At 51.4% G+C, this 16,457-nt stretch overlaps 1 protein-coding gene across 3 annotated transcripts; it reads right to left on the minus strand.

Annotated features, from left to right (window-relative positions):
* Nucleotides 1-543: 543 nt before the first annotated feature.
* Nucleotides 544-15,711, minus strand: GFUS (GDP-L-fucose synthase). 3 transcript variants are annotated; one of them, XM_069732042.1, is made up of 11 exons: nucleotides 15,658-15,711; nucleotides 9,564-9,717; nucleotides 9,330-9,444; nucleotides 8,428-8,556; nucleotides 8,283-8,356; nucleotides 5,524-5,657; nucleotides 5,381-5,445; nucleotides 4,655-4,721; nucleotides 4,501-4,580; nucleotides 4,082-4,181; nucleotides 544-985 (listed from the first exon to the last, which is right to left on the minus strand). In XM_069732042.1, the coding sequence occupies exons 2-11, from the start codon at nucleotides 9,704-9,706 to the stop codon at nucleotides 930-932; spliced, it is 963 nt and encodes a 320-aa protein (XP_069588143.1). In that variant the 5' UTR covers nucleotides 9,707-9,717; nucleotides 15,658-15,711; the 3' UTR covers nucleotides 544-929. The 3 variants fall into 3 exon arrangements, with proteins under 3 accessions (XP_069588143.1, XP_069588144.1, XP_069588145.1); XM_069732043.1 differs by having other exon boundaries at nucleotides 15,555-15,673; XM_069732044.1 differs by lacking the exon at nucleotides 15,658-15,711 and adding an exon at nucleotides 13,320-13,401.
* Between the last annotated feature and the right edge of the window lie 746 nt (nucleotides 15,712-16,457).

A 16,457-nucleotide genomic window follows, 5' to 3' on the forward strand; every position in this document is an offset into this window, starting at 1 on the left:
CTAAGATATCCTGCAAATTAGGGACCTCAATGTTCTAACATACCCAGTACATCCCACAACCAGCCCCCACATGATCTCACGAAGGGGAGGTATGCTGGCGGAACCTTACTGTAATAAAAATTAGAGGTTGGGTATCTGTTATTGTTCATTTCTGGAAGAGACAGTTCACTAAGATTGTTCCATTTTTCTAAATCTGAGCGTTTCCCTCCACAAAGGGAGCTGTTCCTCCATCATCAGGTTGAGTACTTCATTCATAATTCCTTTTTATCTTAATTTCATATATCGTACTGTTTGTTCCCATTTTGTATCATTTTTGTCTATTTTTTATATAAACCCTGCCTGCCTTTCTAAACTAAATATATACAATTTACTAGCTCTGTTCCTTTTGTTCTGTAAACTGCACCCCTGAAGCCATACGCAACCTGTAATGAGAGTCTGATCGGTATGGATAAACGACTGGGGGCAGCGGAGTTGCGTTTCCTTGACAGTGATGACATGTGAACACTTGATAAATAAAACATAAAAAGGACCAAACAGGAGAAATCACCAAAAAATGATAATTTATTTCAAGCGTAGACAGATCAGACCCTCGGGAACATTTATGAGCAGTAATGAGGCGCTGCTGTATTCAGGGCGCAGGCTTCATCCGCTCCAGCTGGTTGGGGCACTTCGCCCGCTGTAGGCATGTCCCACGCTCCATAAGTAAGTGACCCCTGGTCTGATCAATCAGTGATTTGCATAGTGTATAAGAACCTATAACGACCCCTCACGTCGGCTCCGCTCGCTGCTGTACGTCCGGACAGTGAGGACAGAGGTAGATGATGAGGGTGATGATCCCACAGCAGACACCAGAAACCAAGAGCAATAATATCCTAACAGCCGCCACCGTCCGGGCATCACCACGCGGTTCACAGCTCTCCGGCAGCGGGTCACTTCCGGGCCTGGGCGTAGTTGGCATTAAACCAGTCACATGTTTCCTGGACGGCTGCAGAGAAAGCGCAAAATCTATGATGGGAAGGAGCTGCGGTACATCACCCTGCACGAGACCTGGGTACCTGGTGGGAAGGAGCTGCGGTACATCACCCTGCACGAGACCTGGGTACCTGGTGGGAAGGAGCTGCGGTACAGCACCCTGCACGAGACCTGGGTACCTGGTGGGAAGGAGCTGCGGTACAGCACCCTGCACGAGACCTGGGTACCTGGTGGGAAGGAGCTGCGGTACATCACCCTGCACTAGACCTGGGTACCTGGTGGGAAGGAGCTGCGGTACATCACCCTGCACGAGACCTGGGTACCTGGTGGGAAGGAGCTGCGGTACATCACCCTGCACGAGACCTGGGTACCTGGTGGGAAGGAGCTGCGGTACATCACCCTGCACGAGACCTGGGTACCTGGTGGGAAGGAGCTGCGGTACAGCACCCTGCACGAGACCTGGGTACCTGGTGGGAAGGAGCTGCGGTACATCACCCTGCACGAGACCTGGGTACCTGGTGGGAAGGAGCTGCGGTACAGCACCCTGCACGAGACCTGGGTACCTGGTGGGAAGGAGCTGCGGTACATCACCCTGCACTAGACCTGGGTACCTGGTGGGAAGGAGCTGCGGTACAGCACCCTGCACGAGACCTGGGTACCTGGTGGGAAGGAGCTGCGGTACATCACCCTGCACGAGACCTGGGTACCTGGTGGGAAGGAGCTGCGGTACAGCACCCTGCACGAGACCTGGGTACCTGGTGGGAAGGAGCTGCGGTACAGCACCCTGCACTAGACCTGGGTACCTGGTGGGAAGGAGCTGCGGTACAGCACCCTGCACGAGACCTGGGTACCTGGTGGGAAGGAGCTGCGGTACAGCACCCTGCACTAGACCTGGGTACCTGGTGGGAAGGAGCTGCGGTACAGCACCCTGCACGAGACCTGGGTACCTGGTGGGAAGGAGCTGCTGTACAGCACCCTGCACGAGACCTGGGTACCTGGTGGGAAGGAGCTGCGGTACAGCACCCTGCACTAGACCTGGGTACCTGGTGGGAAGGAGCTGCGGTACAGCACCCTGCACTAGACGTGGGTACCTGGTGGGAAGGAGCTGCGGTACAGCACCCTGCACGAGACCTGGGTACCTGGTGGGAAGGAGCTGCGGTACAGCACCCTGCACGAGACCTGGGTACCTGGTGGGAAGGAGCTGCGGTACAGCACCCTGCACGAGACCTGGGTACCTGGTGGGAAGGAGCTGCGGTACAGCACCCTGCACGAGACCTGGGTACCTGGTGGGAAGGAGCTGCTGTACAGCACCCTGCACGAGACCTGGGTACCTGGTGGGAAGGAGCTGCTGTACAGCACCCTGCACGAGACCTGGGTACCTGGTGGGAAGGAGCTGCGGTACATCACCCTGCACGAGACCTGGGTACCTGGTGGGAAGGAGCTGCGGTACAGCACCCTGCACGAGACCTGGGTACCTGGTGGGAAGGAGCTGCGGTACAGCACCCTGCACGAGACCTGGGTACCTGGTGGGAAGGAGCTGCGGTACAGCACCCTGCACGAGACCTGGGTACCTGGTGGGAAGGAGCTGCGGTACAGCACCCTGCACGAGACCTGGGTACCTGGTGGGAAGGAGCTGCGGTACAGCACCCTGCACGAGACCTGGGTACCTGGTGGGAAGGAGCTGCGGTACATCACCCTGCACGAGACCTGGGTACCTGGTGGGAAGGAGCTGCTGTACAGCACCCTGCACGAGACCTGGGTACCTGGTGGGAAGGAGCTGCGGTACAGCACCCTGCACGAGACCTGGGTACCTGGTGGGAAGGAGCTGCGGTACAGCACCCTGCACGAGACCTGGGTACCTGGTGGGAAGGAGCTGCGGTACAGCACCCTGCACGAGACCTGGGTACCTGGTGGGAAGGAGCTGCGGTACAGCACCCTGCACGAGACCTGGGTACCTGGTGGGAAGGAGCTGCTGTACAGCACCCTGCACGAGACCTGGGTACCTGGTGGGAAGGAGCTGCGGTACAGCACCCTGCACGAGACCTGGGTACCTGGTGGGAAGGAGCTGCGGTACAGCACCCTGCACGAGACCTGGGTACCTGGTGGGAAGGAGCTGCGGTACAGCACCCTGCACGAGACCTGGGTACCTGGTGGGAAGGAGCTGCGGTACAGCACCCTGCACGAGACCTGGGTACCTGGTGGGAAGGAGCTGCGGTACAGCACCCTGCACGAGACCTGGGTACCTGGTGGGAAGGAGCTGCGGTACAGCACCCTGCACGAGACCTGGGTACCTGGTGGGAAGGAGCTGCGGTACAGCACCCTGCACTAGACCTGGGTACCTGGTGGGAAGGAGCTGCGGTACAGCACCCTGCACGAGACCTGGGTACCTGGTGGGAAGGAGCTGCGGTACAGCACCCTGCACTAGACCTGGGTACCTGGTGGGAAGGAGCTGCGGTACAGCACCCTGCACGAGACCTGGGTACCTGGTGGGAAGGAGCTGCGGTACAGCACCCTGCACGAGACCTGGGTACCTGGTGGGAAGGAGCTGCGGTACAGCACCCTGCACGAGACCTGGGTACCTGGTGGGAAGGAGCTGCGGTACAGCACCCTGCACGAGACCTGGGTACCTGGTGGGAAGGAGCTGCTGTACAGCACCCTGCACGAGACCTGGGTACCTGGTGGGAAGGAGCTGCGGCCCTGGTGGGCCGGACACAAGTCATAAAATCCACCATGAATCCTGATCCCAATGTGAACAGAGCCATCCTCCCGTTCTGTGCATACAGCACCTAGGCAGACCTATGTGTTTCCACGTTTACAATCCTTGCGTCGTCTAATCCTGCAGCGACTGCTCAACCGTGCGACAGTGGGATCAGACTACGCTGCGCTTGTCTGTAGTCTGTAACTATGGAAACACAGAGATCTGCACTCGAGCTGAAGGTATAAAAACGGGAGATCCTTTTATAAAGCGACTTTTATAAAACGAGAATAATCCCGTTATAATGGAATCTTGCGTGTTCCGTTATCACATATTATTGATTCTTCTTCCTAGTCATTATCCTCCCACTCAGGGGCACATCAGAGCGGCGCCCCCCGCTGGTGCATCACTTACCCTGACTGAACGGTGTGAACGTGAAGTCGGGCAGGTACTGGCGCAGTTTGCCGTTACTCGCCGTCTTCTTGTATTGTCCGTCAGACTTTGTGATGTCAAACTGAGCGAGGGGTTAAGAGAAAAGACCGCGGAGCCGAGAGAAGTCACAAGAACTGCGAGAATCACAGCGATCGCTATATATACTGTATGTGCCGTCTGTCTACCCTGCGCACAATGCAGGAGGAGGATTGTGATTGCAGCTCTGGGTGTAACTAGAGCATTATACTTGTGATTGTAGATGCGGGAGTGACAGCAGCATGAGAACTGGGATGGCAGGTTTAGATGGGACCGGTGTGTCAATATTGTGATTACAGCTCTGGAGGCGACCGATGTATGAGAAGAGCGAATACTGCTCTGGATGTGACTGATTAACAGGATACGAGAACTTCCCCCTTGAAGTCCATGGCGGACACGATACTCTCTGCCGCCTCCTTGATGGACACCTCGTCCTCTTCTCCCACTGTAATACACAAAGGTTATAATACTACACGTCTGCCACTCCAACAGGACACGACACGCGGAGCACAGCCTCACCGGAGAGGATGATGGGATCCACCTCATCGTATTCCCGAAGCACCCAGATAAAGAGCCGAGCCAGGTCCTGGGAAACAGGAGAATGAGAAAGTGAGCGCAGCTCTGGGGTATAATACAGGAGGTAACTCAGGGTCAGTAATGTAATGTATGTACACAGTGACTGCACCAGCAGAATAGTGAGTGCAGCTCTGGGGTATAATACAGGAGGTAACTCAGGGTCAGTAATGTATGTACACAGTGACTGCACCAGCAGAATAGTGAGTGCAGCTCTGGAGTATAATACAGGATGTAACTCAGGATCAGTAATGTATGTACACAGTGACTGCACCAGCAGAATAGTGAGTGCAGCTCTGGGGTATAATACAGGATGTAACTCAGGATCAGTAATGTAATGTATGTACACAGTGACTGCACCAGCAGAATAGTGAGTGCAGCTCTGGGGTATAATACAGGAGGTAACTCAGGATCAGTAATGTAATGTATGTACACAGTGACTGAACCAACAGAATAGTGAGTGCAGCTCTGGAGTATAATACAGGATATAACTCAGGATCAGTAATGTAATGTATTAACACAGTGACTGCACCAGCAGAATAGTGAGTGCAGCTCTGGGGTATAATACAGGATGTAACTCAGGATCAGTAATGTAATGTATGTACCCAGTGACTGCACCAGCAGAATAGTGAGTGCAGCTCTGCAGTATTAAGGGTCTGTTTGTTGACTCACCAGTGAGTAGATAAACTGCCGCCGCGGTTTCCCGGATCCCCAGATGGAGAGCGCGGAGCCATTTTCTGCAATCACAATGCACATTTCTGTTATTTGCCGTCTGGTGGGGGAAGGGACAGATAATGTTGGCAGGAGATGCTCACGTTTAGCCTGGTACACTTTGTGGATGAGTCCCGGTAACACATGACCGTCCTCGATGTTGAAATTATCGTAGGGGCCGAAAACATTGGTGGGGATGACGGCGGTGAACTTACATCCGTGCTGCTGGTGATACGCCCTGTAGTACGGGGGAGGGGAGAGGTCATTGCAGTGGCTGCAGCAGGATATTCAGCCCTTTACACATTTATATTTGGACTATATTCAGACATTGTGGGTAAAGGAACAGTTTTACTTGTGATAATCCAGATAATGATTACTGGATGTGCAAACAAAGAATTACAGACAGGTTGTATAGTACAGAGGAACCACTGCTGAAAAGCAATGCAGGCTCCCTGTACAGTATAAGCCTGCAGCTCCTGTACACTCCAGCTTCAGGCCGGCACGTCTCCCTGCTAATGCAACCATCACCTAAGTTCTCCGATGTTCCCTTCTGTGAGGTCTTTGCAATGATCTTCGGGTCCATTTTGTACAAATGTTGTGAGACAGAAGCAGTTCGGACTTCTCTCTTCTTCATGCGCCTTGTTCTCTTCTCCTTCATCTCCGATGCTTAGTATCAGACGTTTTATCTGTTCCATCGCAAGTTTCCTCTGCCTGTCCATGGCTTTTGGGTCTTACTCTTTTCCATTCCTTCTTTTTCCATGGTCATCTTTTCTTCTTTTATCCTTGTATTAACTTCCTCTTCTGAAAGCAGAGATATATCTTCCCAAGATGTGGGCTCGTGGACATTGACTGTGCGTGTCTTCTCTACGAGGCGTGCAGGTGGTTTACCTTTTTCCCTTGTTTAACGCCTTGGTTCTTTATCTGGACACTTGTCGTCTTTGGGCTTGCACTGACGTCAGCCATTTTCTCAGAAATAGTCTGATCACTGACCATTTTCTGGTCTGGATGTAGTGACCTTGTAGTCTTGGATTTGATTCAAGCATTCTTATCTTACCATATTTGAACAAGTGGACATTAGATGAATTGTGGACAGTGTCATATGTAGATCTACTAGATCTAGGGTCTCACCTGTCCTTTTATTGTCATGAGATTAGAACACTATTTGGCATTACCCATCAGCCGCTTTTCCTCCTGATACAGAACGGTCATCTTGGAATGTTATATTGAGTCCTTTGGCCGTTACACGCTTTATAGATAACAGTCCTTCTATAGTGGGAACATACAACACGTCTTTTACTGACTGTCCATTTTTACCAGGACACGAGAACTCCGTGTTCAGGACCTTTTGCATTTGTTCAACTTTCATAAGTAAGAAAGATTGTTTCCTGCAAAAGTTACTTACATCCCTGCTATTCACCTTCTAGGCTTGGCTTTTACAAATTCTAGTGTCAGGTCTATTGCAACCTCGTGTTTACGGCATAACTGTGTACTGCATGTATCAGGGAAACTGCACAGCACTATGGCTGCAGAGTGGCCGTCTTCTATGTCCTCACCCACCAATATCAGATGTGCTATCTCTTCCAGCACATTTGTGAGCTCATGTATATACGTTTCTTTGCGGCTTATTTTGTACAGTCCTTCGCAGATATAATTTGCCATTTAGACTGGATCTCGTGCAGCTGGTGCGTGCGTCCCACCCGTCTATTGCAGTGCGTCCCACCCGCCTCTTGCAGCGTTCTCCCGTCTAACTTGGATGAGTTGTTCATCCTCTACTGCTGGCAAAGATAAAGTGCGGTGTGCATACAGATTGATCCAAGGTGACAGCACAGCCTAAGGGATCAGTGGTGGTAGACAGAACACCTACCCGCAGTTGAGGCACAGGGTAAGAATGATGGAGTTACTGCAGTGAAGGTAAGCAGCGTGTCCTCACTGCCCCAACGCACGTCTCGTTAGATCTTCTTCAGGAGCCGTGAGCTGCGCTGCTGCACGTTATCTTTGCCATGTTCACATAGGCAGACACCGCAGCACTTACCCGTTTGCTGAACATTCTGCGCTCTATATTGTAACCTTTCCTCCACAATTTGGTGTCTCGCCGTTCTCTCTTAATAACTTCTACTATAGGAGATTTGCTCAATAAAGATTGTATCGTTTTGATTATACTCCATGGTGGCGGCAGCTCACTCCCCTCCGATCTCAGCGTCTTCTACACGTATAGAGTTTTTGGTCCTAAATGAATTTACCCTTGGGATTTTTTCTGGTTAAATCCTTCATATGTATACAGGAGATGAGATCCTCGGGCAGATCCCATCAGCCAGTCCACCAGGCCGGGCAGTGCTCGGGTCTTCATGAACGGTGTCCAGGCCATGACCTGGAGTAGATTTTAGCCGAATATTTCTGTGCTCAGACACTGGGGGAGAACGAAATGTGATACCTGAGACATGGAGTAAATGGGACGTACTGCACCAGGAGATGGAGAATTACAGGAGGACACAAAGCCAAGAGGAGACACTGCACAAATCAACAGTCCTCAGTGTCATCTGCTGTCCCTGTACAGTATGAGCCTGCTGCTGCTGTACACAGACTCCCCAGGCGGCCCCTCTATGCAGACTCCCCCGGCGGACCCCATACGCAGACCCCCCTCAACTAACCCTGTACGCAATCTCCCTCGGCGGCCCCTGCACAGTATGAGCCTGCTGCTGCTGTACGCAGACTCCCCCGGCGGACCCCGTGCGCAGACTCCCCCGGCAGCCCCTGTACCCAGACCCCTTCAGCGTCCTCACGCCCCAAGATGAAGGTCAACCATTCCCAGTTACACCAGTGAGCACAGCCCCTCCCCCGTACAGTATCATGCTGAGGGTGTTACCTGTTCTGGACGTCAATCATCCTCTTGGCGTAGGAATAGCCGAAGTTTGAGCTGTGCGGGGGTCCGAGATGAATCTGCAGGGAAGACTGTGGTGAAAGCGGGTAGAGAAAAGTGGCGGATATATCATGTGGTGGTCTCTACTAACCATGGTCTCATCAATGGGGTAGGTGGTCTTGTCTGGGAAGATGCAGGTGGAGAGGCAGGAGACCACCTTCTGGACCCCCAGCTCGTACGAGGTGTGCAGCACATTATCATTAATCTGCAGGTTCTTCCTCTACAGAAGGAAAGAAGGTCAGCTCTTAAGGCACATCTCATGTAAGCTGCAGTCACATCCGGAGCTGCATTCCCCACTGTTATCCTCTAGTCACATCTGGAGCTGCATTACTGTTATCCTCCAGTCACATCTGGAGCTGCATTCCCACAGCTGCATTAACAATTCTTATCCTCTCCAGTAACATGCAAAAGTAAATAGTCCTGCTTTCCTGACGTTTCTGTGGGAAATCACACTTCACCCTTGGAGGCTCGGGGTCTGCAGAGCGTGCTGTGGCGCGAGCTCTGCTGTGGCGCGTGCTGTGCTGTGGCGCATGCTCTGTTGCGGTGGCTGCTGGTAGATGTACGCACGCACTAGATAATATCTGTTTATTTAGGTTCAGAACAGAAGGATGCAGTCGGTTGCAGCCGGCAGTATTGTGAATGCAGCTCTGGATGTGACTGGAGCATACGACCTGCTGTTACTCAGCAGTTTCTGGGTGTTAGTTTTTACTGCGTTGTGGCTGCAGGTGGATCCTGGAAACAAAGCTGCATCACACACTGGGAAAGGCCTAGATAAGGAGCAAATTCACTTTCTCCAGGTTCCTGATGAAGGCTGCACACAGCCGAAACGCGCTGTGTATAACGGCTTTATCAGTCTGAATAAAAACATTTTTTTTATTTTTACCTACAAGCAACCTGAAGTTTCTGCACCTTGATTTCTCTATCAAAGTCCACGCCATTCCCTGGTCCTCCTGTCTGCAATAACTCCCATCATGTCAGTCTCAAGAATCTTACCAGGAAATCCAGGTTATACTTCATGTTCCGGAAGAGTCCGCCCACCATAGCCGCCAGATGGATGATGTGGGTGGGTCTGTGCTTCTCAAATAGTGCCCGAGTGTCCGCAGTGTCCCTGCAAGGAAGAGAACCAGTGGGTGAACGAGGACCAGCGCTGAGCAGCGGGCGACCCCGGCACGCGCCAGCGACGGGCGACCCCGGCACATGAGCAGAGAGCAGACACTTTGTACTCACGTGAGATCGGCGTCCTTGGAGGACAGAAAGATCCATTCCTCATCCGGTCGTCCTTCTCCATCCCCCACAATCTTCTCGATGGCTTTGCCCACCAGCCCGGAGCCGCCCGTCACTAGGATTCTTTTTGGTTTATTATCTGTCATAGTGATTTATCCTGTAGAGAAACAACAAAGTCGCCTTACTCTCCCCGCGACATCACGCCTTACTCCCCCGCCTCCGACACTGCGTCTTACTCCCCCCGCCTCCCACGACATTGCACCTTACTCCTCCCGTCTCCCACGACATTGCGCCTTACTCCCCCCGCCTCCCATGGGGATATTACGTTTTATATCCTCTAGTTCCAGAGTTGTCAGTCCTCGTAGTAGGGCCGCAGAGCAGCACCGGGGGCGCTGTGCACCATTCTCCCCGTACACAGCGTTATGACACCTCTGGTGTAGTCCCCCGCATTGAGGACAGAAGGTGAAGCTCCAGGCTGAGGGAGGAGAAGACATCCGGACAGGACACGGCACGGTCACACTTTCTCATACACTTTAGATTTCTAATTTTCAACATTTTTGACGATCTCTAATTCCTGTCAATGAACTGGAAGGTTTTTTTGTTGCAAGATGAACTTTGTAAAACACCCAATACTGCCTCACATCTGAGGGTTTGTTACAATTGCATCCTGTCTTCTGCAGGAAACAGAGGGATACATTGTAACCAATTATCAGGACAGGAGGGAGAAAGGAGCTCAAGGAGATAATCTGGGCAGCCATGATGAGTCTGCTCCTAACCTCAGCCAACCATGACCGGAGGAGGGGAAAGCCGGGCAGCAGATTACTGGCCTTCTGGAGGGGACCCCCAACCACTGCTCACCAGAGGGGTGGGATCACCCCCCCAGTAATGGCTGATAACAGGGAGTAATAGAAGACTTCCACCTTCCAGTATCATCAGTGACCATATAACACAGGGGTGGGGAACGACCGACACAGGCACCACAGTGCTTGGAATGGCGCTCCCATTTTGCTGGCCCTTTAATTCCTCCTTACACTGTGAGCACATACACGCAGCAATACAGTATGATGGCCAGATGCTGGCCAGTGCCAGCATCAGGATGTTCTTTGCTGGTGGAGATAGCACACTCTACGCTCCCGTCTCACAAACGAAGACAGCCACAACAGTCTCGGCATCTCCTGTGTGATGTTTATACAGCAGTCTCGGGTGTGGTGCATATACGGCAGTCTCGGCGTCTCCTGTGTGGTGCATATACGGCAGTCTCGGCGTCTCCTGTGTGGTGCATATACGGCAGTCTCGGCGTCTCCTGTGTGGTGCATATACGGCAGTCTCGGCGTCTCCTGTGTGGTGCATATACGGCAGTCTCCTGTGTGGTGCATATACGGCAGTCTCGGCGTCTCCTGTGTGGTGCATATACGGCAGTCTCGGCGTCTCCTGTGTGGTGCATATACGGCAGTCTCGGCGTCTCCTGTGTGGTGCATATACGGCAGTCTCGGCGTCTCCTGTGTGGTGCATATACGGCAGTCTCGGCGTCTCCTGTGTGGTGCATATACGGCAGTCTCGGCGTCTCCTGTGTGGTGCATATACGGCAGTCTCGGCGTCTCCTGTGTGGTGCATATACGGCAGTCTCGGCGTCTCCTGTGTGGTGCATATACGGCAGTCTCGGCGTCTCCTGTGTGGTGCATATACGGCAGTCTCGGCGTCTCCTGTGTGGTGCATATACGGCAGTCTCGGCGTCTCCTGTGTGGTGCATATACGGCAGTCTCGGCGTCTCCTGTGTGGTGCATATACGGCAGTCTCGGCGTCTCCTGTGTGGTGCATATACGGCAGTCTCGGCGTCTCCTGTGTGGTGCATATACGGCAGTCTCGGCGTCTCCTGTGTGGTGCATATACGGCAGTCTCGGCGTCTCCTGTGTGGTGTATATACGGCAGTCTCGGCGTCTCCTGTGTGGTGTATATATGGCAGTCTCGGCATCTCCTGTGTGGTGTATATACGGCAGTCTCCTGTGTGGTGTATATACGGCAGTCTCCTGTGTGATGTATATACGACAGTCTCGGCGTACAAGTCTCCTCCTGTGAGGAGACCTGCAGTGTATATACAGGTCCTTCTCAAAAAATTAGCATATAGTGTTAAATTTCATTATTTACCATAATGTAATGATTACAATTAAACTTTCATATATTATAGATTCATTATCCACCAACTGAAATTTGTCAGGTCTTTCATTGTTTTAATACTGATGATTTTGGCATACAACTCCTGATAACCCAAAAAACCTGTCTCAATAAATTAGCATATTTCACCCATCCAATCAAATAAAAGTGTTTTTTAATAACAAACAAAAAAACCATCAAATAATAATGTTCAGTTATGCACTCAATACTTGGTCGGGAATCCTTTGGCAGAAATGACTGCTTCAATGCGGCGTGGCATGGAGGCAATCAGCCTGTGACACTGCTGAGATGTTATGGAGGCCCAGGATGCTTCAATAGCGGCCTTAAGCTCATCCAGAGTGTTGGGTCTTGCGTCTCTCAACTTTCTCTTCACAATATCCCACAGATTCTCTATGGGGTTCAGGTCAGAAGAGTTGGCAGGCCAATTGAGCACAGTAATACCATGGTCAGTAAACCATTTACCAGTGGTTTTGGCACTGTGAGCAGGTGCCAGGTCGTGCTGAAAAATGAAATCTTTATCTCCATAAAGCATTTCAGCCAATGGAAGCATGAAGTGCTCCAAAATCTCCTGATAGCTAGCTGCATTGACCCTGCCCTTGATGAAACACAGTGGACCAACACCAGCAGCTGACATGGCACCCCACACCATCACTGACTGTGTACTTGACACTGGACTTCAGGCATTTTGGCATTTCCTTCTCCCCAGTCTTCCTCCAGACTCTGGCACCTTGATTTCCGAATGACATGCAAAATTTGCTTTCATCAGAAAAAAGTACTTGGGACCACTTAGCAACAGTCCAGTGCTGCTTCTCTGTAGCCCAGGTCAGGCGCCTCTGCCGCTGTTTATGGTTCAAAAGTGGCTTTACCTGGGGAATGCGGCACCTGTAGCCCATTTCCTGCACACGCCTGTGCACGGTGGCTCTGGATGTTTCCACACCAGACTCAGTCCACTGCTTCCTCAGGTTCCCCAAGGTCTGGAATCGGTCCTTCTCCACAATCTTCCTCAGGGTCCGGTCTCCTCTTCTCGTTGTACAGCGTTTTCTGCCACATTGTTTCCTTCCAACAGACTTACCATTGAGGTGCCTTGATACAGCACTCTGGGAACAGCCTATTTGTTGAGAAATTTCTTTCTGGGTCTTACCCTCTTGCTTGAGGGTGTCAATGATGGCCTTCTTGACATCTGTCAGGTCGCTAGTCTTACCCATGATGGGGGTTTTGAGTAATGAACCAGGCAGGGAGTTTATAAAAGCCTCAGCTATCTTTTGCATGTGTTTAGAGTTAATTAGTTGATTCAGAAGATTAGGGTAATAGGTCGTTTAGAGAACCTTTTCTTGATATGCTAATTTATTGAGACAGGTTTTTTGGGTTATCAGGAGTTGTATGCCAAAATCATCAGTATTAAAACAATAAAAGACCTGACAAATTTCAGTTGGTGGATAATGAATCTATAATATATGAAAGTTTAATTGTAATCATTACATTATGGTAAATAATGAAATTTAACACTATATGCTAATTTTTTGAGAAGGACCTGTACATGTTTTTGGAACAACTTACTTCTGTAATTTCTTTCCCAAACGTACTCACCGGTGAGCCCTGGAGCCCCCCACTGATAGAGCGTGCTCACACACACGGGATAAGCGCAGATTATAGGGGACCGTTCACACGTCACTTCTGCAGGGGACAGATCACGATATATTGTATATAACGTATAGCAGCCGGCATATTACGGGGTCCAGGTGAGAAGGGGGCCGGACGTCATCAGTGGCAGCGCCGACCTGCCGCAGTACCGCCCATTACGCTTCGCCTGGTGGCAGCAGCCAGGAGGACGCGCTCCGTGGTGCTGCCATATGGATTAACCCCTCGTGCACCCTGCCGACCACGACCAGCCGCAGTGGGGAACCCGAACGGATGATTAACCCTGCACCTTCACTGTGAGCAGAGGCGGACGGGAGGGGAAGCATTCATTTACAAATAAAATTAAAAAAAAAATTATATATATATATATATATATATATATATATATATATATATATATATATATATATATATATATATATATATATATATATAAAACGCTGGGAGCGTCACTCTGTCCGAAGCCTTTATAGACTGCACAAGCGCCGGCGCAGTCTGGCCCCCACAGAGTAACGCTCCCAGGAGATCGCGGTATGCGTCAGCACTGAACGCATACCGCGATCTCCACCGGAGAGTCAGGGACCGCCAGGAGGGTAAGTATATTCACCTTTCCCCGTTCCAGTGCTGCGTGCGGCTCCGTCTCCCGGCTCCTCTGCTGTGACAGTTCAGAGGGCGCGATGACGCGCTTAATGCGCCGCCCTCTGACCAGTCACAGGCAGAGGAGCCGGAGTGTGTCTTCAAGAAAATGGCGCCGGAAAGCGCGGACTGCGCAGGCGCCGATTCCTGCTGCCGGAATCGGCGCCTGCGCAGTCCGCGCTTTCCGGCGCCATTTTCTTGAAGACACCTGCAGTGGAGCCGGATGATAGGTGAGTATGGTCTTTTTTTTTTTATATATGGCAGCAGCATACTGGGGCATACACACTGGAGCGTCTTATGGGGGGCATATAATACAATGGTGGCGCAGGATGGCAGCAGCACGTGACAGAACGGGCGCAGGATGGCAGCAGCACATGACAGAACGGGCGCAGGATGGCAGCAGCACATGACAGAACGGGCGCAGGATGGCAGCAGCACATGACAGAACGGGGGTGCAGGATGGCAGCAGCACATGACAGAACGGGGGCGCAGGATGGGAGCAGCACATGACAGAACGGGGGCGCAGGATGGGAGCAGCACATGACAGAACGGGGGCGCAAAATGGGAGCAGCACATGACAGAACGGGGGCGCAGGATGGGAGAAGCACATGACAGGATGGGGACGCAGGATGGAGCAGCACATGACAGGATGGGGGCGCAGGATGGGAGCAGCACATGTCAGAATGGGGACGCAGGATGGAGCAGCACATGACAGGATGGGGACGCAGGATGGAGCAGCACATGACAGGATGGGGGCGCAGGATGGGAGCAGCACATGTCAGAATGGGGACGCAGGATGGAGCAGCACATGACAGGATGGGGGCGCAGGATGGAGCAGCACATGACAGGATGGGGGCGCAGGATGGGAGCAGCACATGACAGGATGGGGGCGCAGGATGGGAGCAGCACATGACAGGATGGGGACGCAGGATGGGAGCAGCACATGACAGGATGGGGACGCAGGATGGGAGCAGCACATGACAGGATGGGGGCGAAGGATGGGAGCAGCACATGACAGGATGGGGACGCAGGATGGAGCAGCACATGACAGGATGGGGGCGCGGATGGGAGCAGCACATGACAGAATGGGGGCGCGGATGGGAGCAGCACATGACAGGATGGGGGCGCGGATGGGAGCAGCACATGACAGAATGGGGGCGCGGATGGGAGCAGCACATGACAGAATGGGGGCGCGGATGGGAGCAGCACATGACAGGATGGAGACCATATACCAATATAAATGCTCGCCACCCGGGCGTAGAACGGGTTCAATAGCTAGTATAAATATATATATATACACACACACAAAAAGCTCAGATCTAAAATCATTTGTTAAAAAAAAAAAAAAAACAACGCAGAGTTGAGGTCTGTAGGAGCGAAACCACAGAGAACGGCTTCAAGGAAAAACAACAAAAAAAAAAAAATCTATTGTTTATTCTGCCGGAATAACCGGAGAGCAGCCAGCACCGAGGAGACCGATATAACGCTGCACAGGAGGCAGAATAACGCGGCGTGTAAATTATACCACCCGGGAGAGGAGGCTGATACCAGAGAGCAGCAGCAGGAGCAGCAGCACACACCGCGGACCGGCGGAGCACCGGGAATCACGGCGGAGGACGACTCCCCCAGCGGCGCCTCGCTCCCTCCTCACCTGCTCCGGGCTCCTCACAAGCCACACTGCACTTCCGGGAGTGACGTGTCCAGTGCATGCCGGGAGATGTAGTCCGGACACACCCCCTCCTCATCCACCCCTGCACTGCTGGAGGAAAGTCAGCAGACTGTCAGTACAATGCGAGAGCAGCAAACCTGCAGCTAATAGTGTGCCCCCATAATATAATATTACTCCATATATTATAATGTGCCCCCATAATATATTACCACCTATATTATAATGTGCCCCATAATATAATACTACCCCCTATATTATAATGTGCCCCATAATATAATATTACCCCTGTATTATAATGTGCCCCCATAAAATAATATTACCCCTGTATTATAATGTGCCCCCATAATATAATATTACCCCTGTATTATAATGTGCCCCCATAATATAATATTACCCCTGTATTATAATGTGCCGCCATAATATAATATTACCCCCTATATTATAATGTGCCCCATAATATATTACCCCCTATATTATAATGTGCCCCAATAATATAATATTAACCCCTATATATTATAATGTGCCCCCATAATATAATATGTTACATGTCCCCCGATATTATAATCTGTCCCCATAATATAATATTATCCCCTATATTATAATGTGCCCCCATTATATAATATAATATTACATGTCCCCCAATATTATAATCTGCCCCCATAATATATTACATGTCCCTTCATATTATAATGTGCCCCCTTAATATATTACATGTCCCCTGATAAAATAATGTGCCCCCATATTATAATATCACATGTCCCCCAATATTATAATGTGCCCCC

Source organism: Ranitomeya imitator, chromosome 6 (genome assembly GCF_032444005.1).
Source record: "Ranitomeya imitator isolate aRanImi1 chromosome 6, aRanImi1.pri, whole genome shotgun sequence".
NCBI classification, from domain to species: Eukaryota; Metazoa; Chordata; class Amphibia; order Anura; family Dendrobatidae; genus Ranitomeya; species Ranitomeya imitator.

Excerpts from the sequence above, each read along its gene's own strand:
- GFUS (XM_069732042.1), bottom strand. The coding sequence starts at position 9,706 with ATGACAGATAATAAACCAAAAAGAATCCTAGTGACGGGCGGCTCCGGG. Across the intron at positions 9,445-9,563 it reads TCCAAGGACGCCGATCTCAC|GGACACTGCGGACACTCGGG; the intron begins GTGAGTACAAAG and ends TCTTCCTTGCAG. Across the intron at positions 8,557-9,329 it reads AGTATAACCTGGATTTCCTG|AGGAAGAACCTGCAGATTAA; the intron begins GTAAGATTCTTG and ends TTCCTTCTGTAG.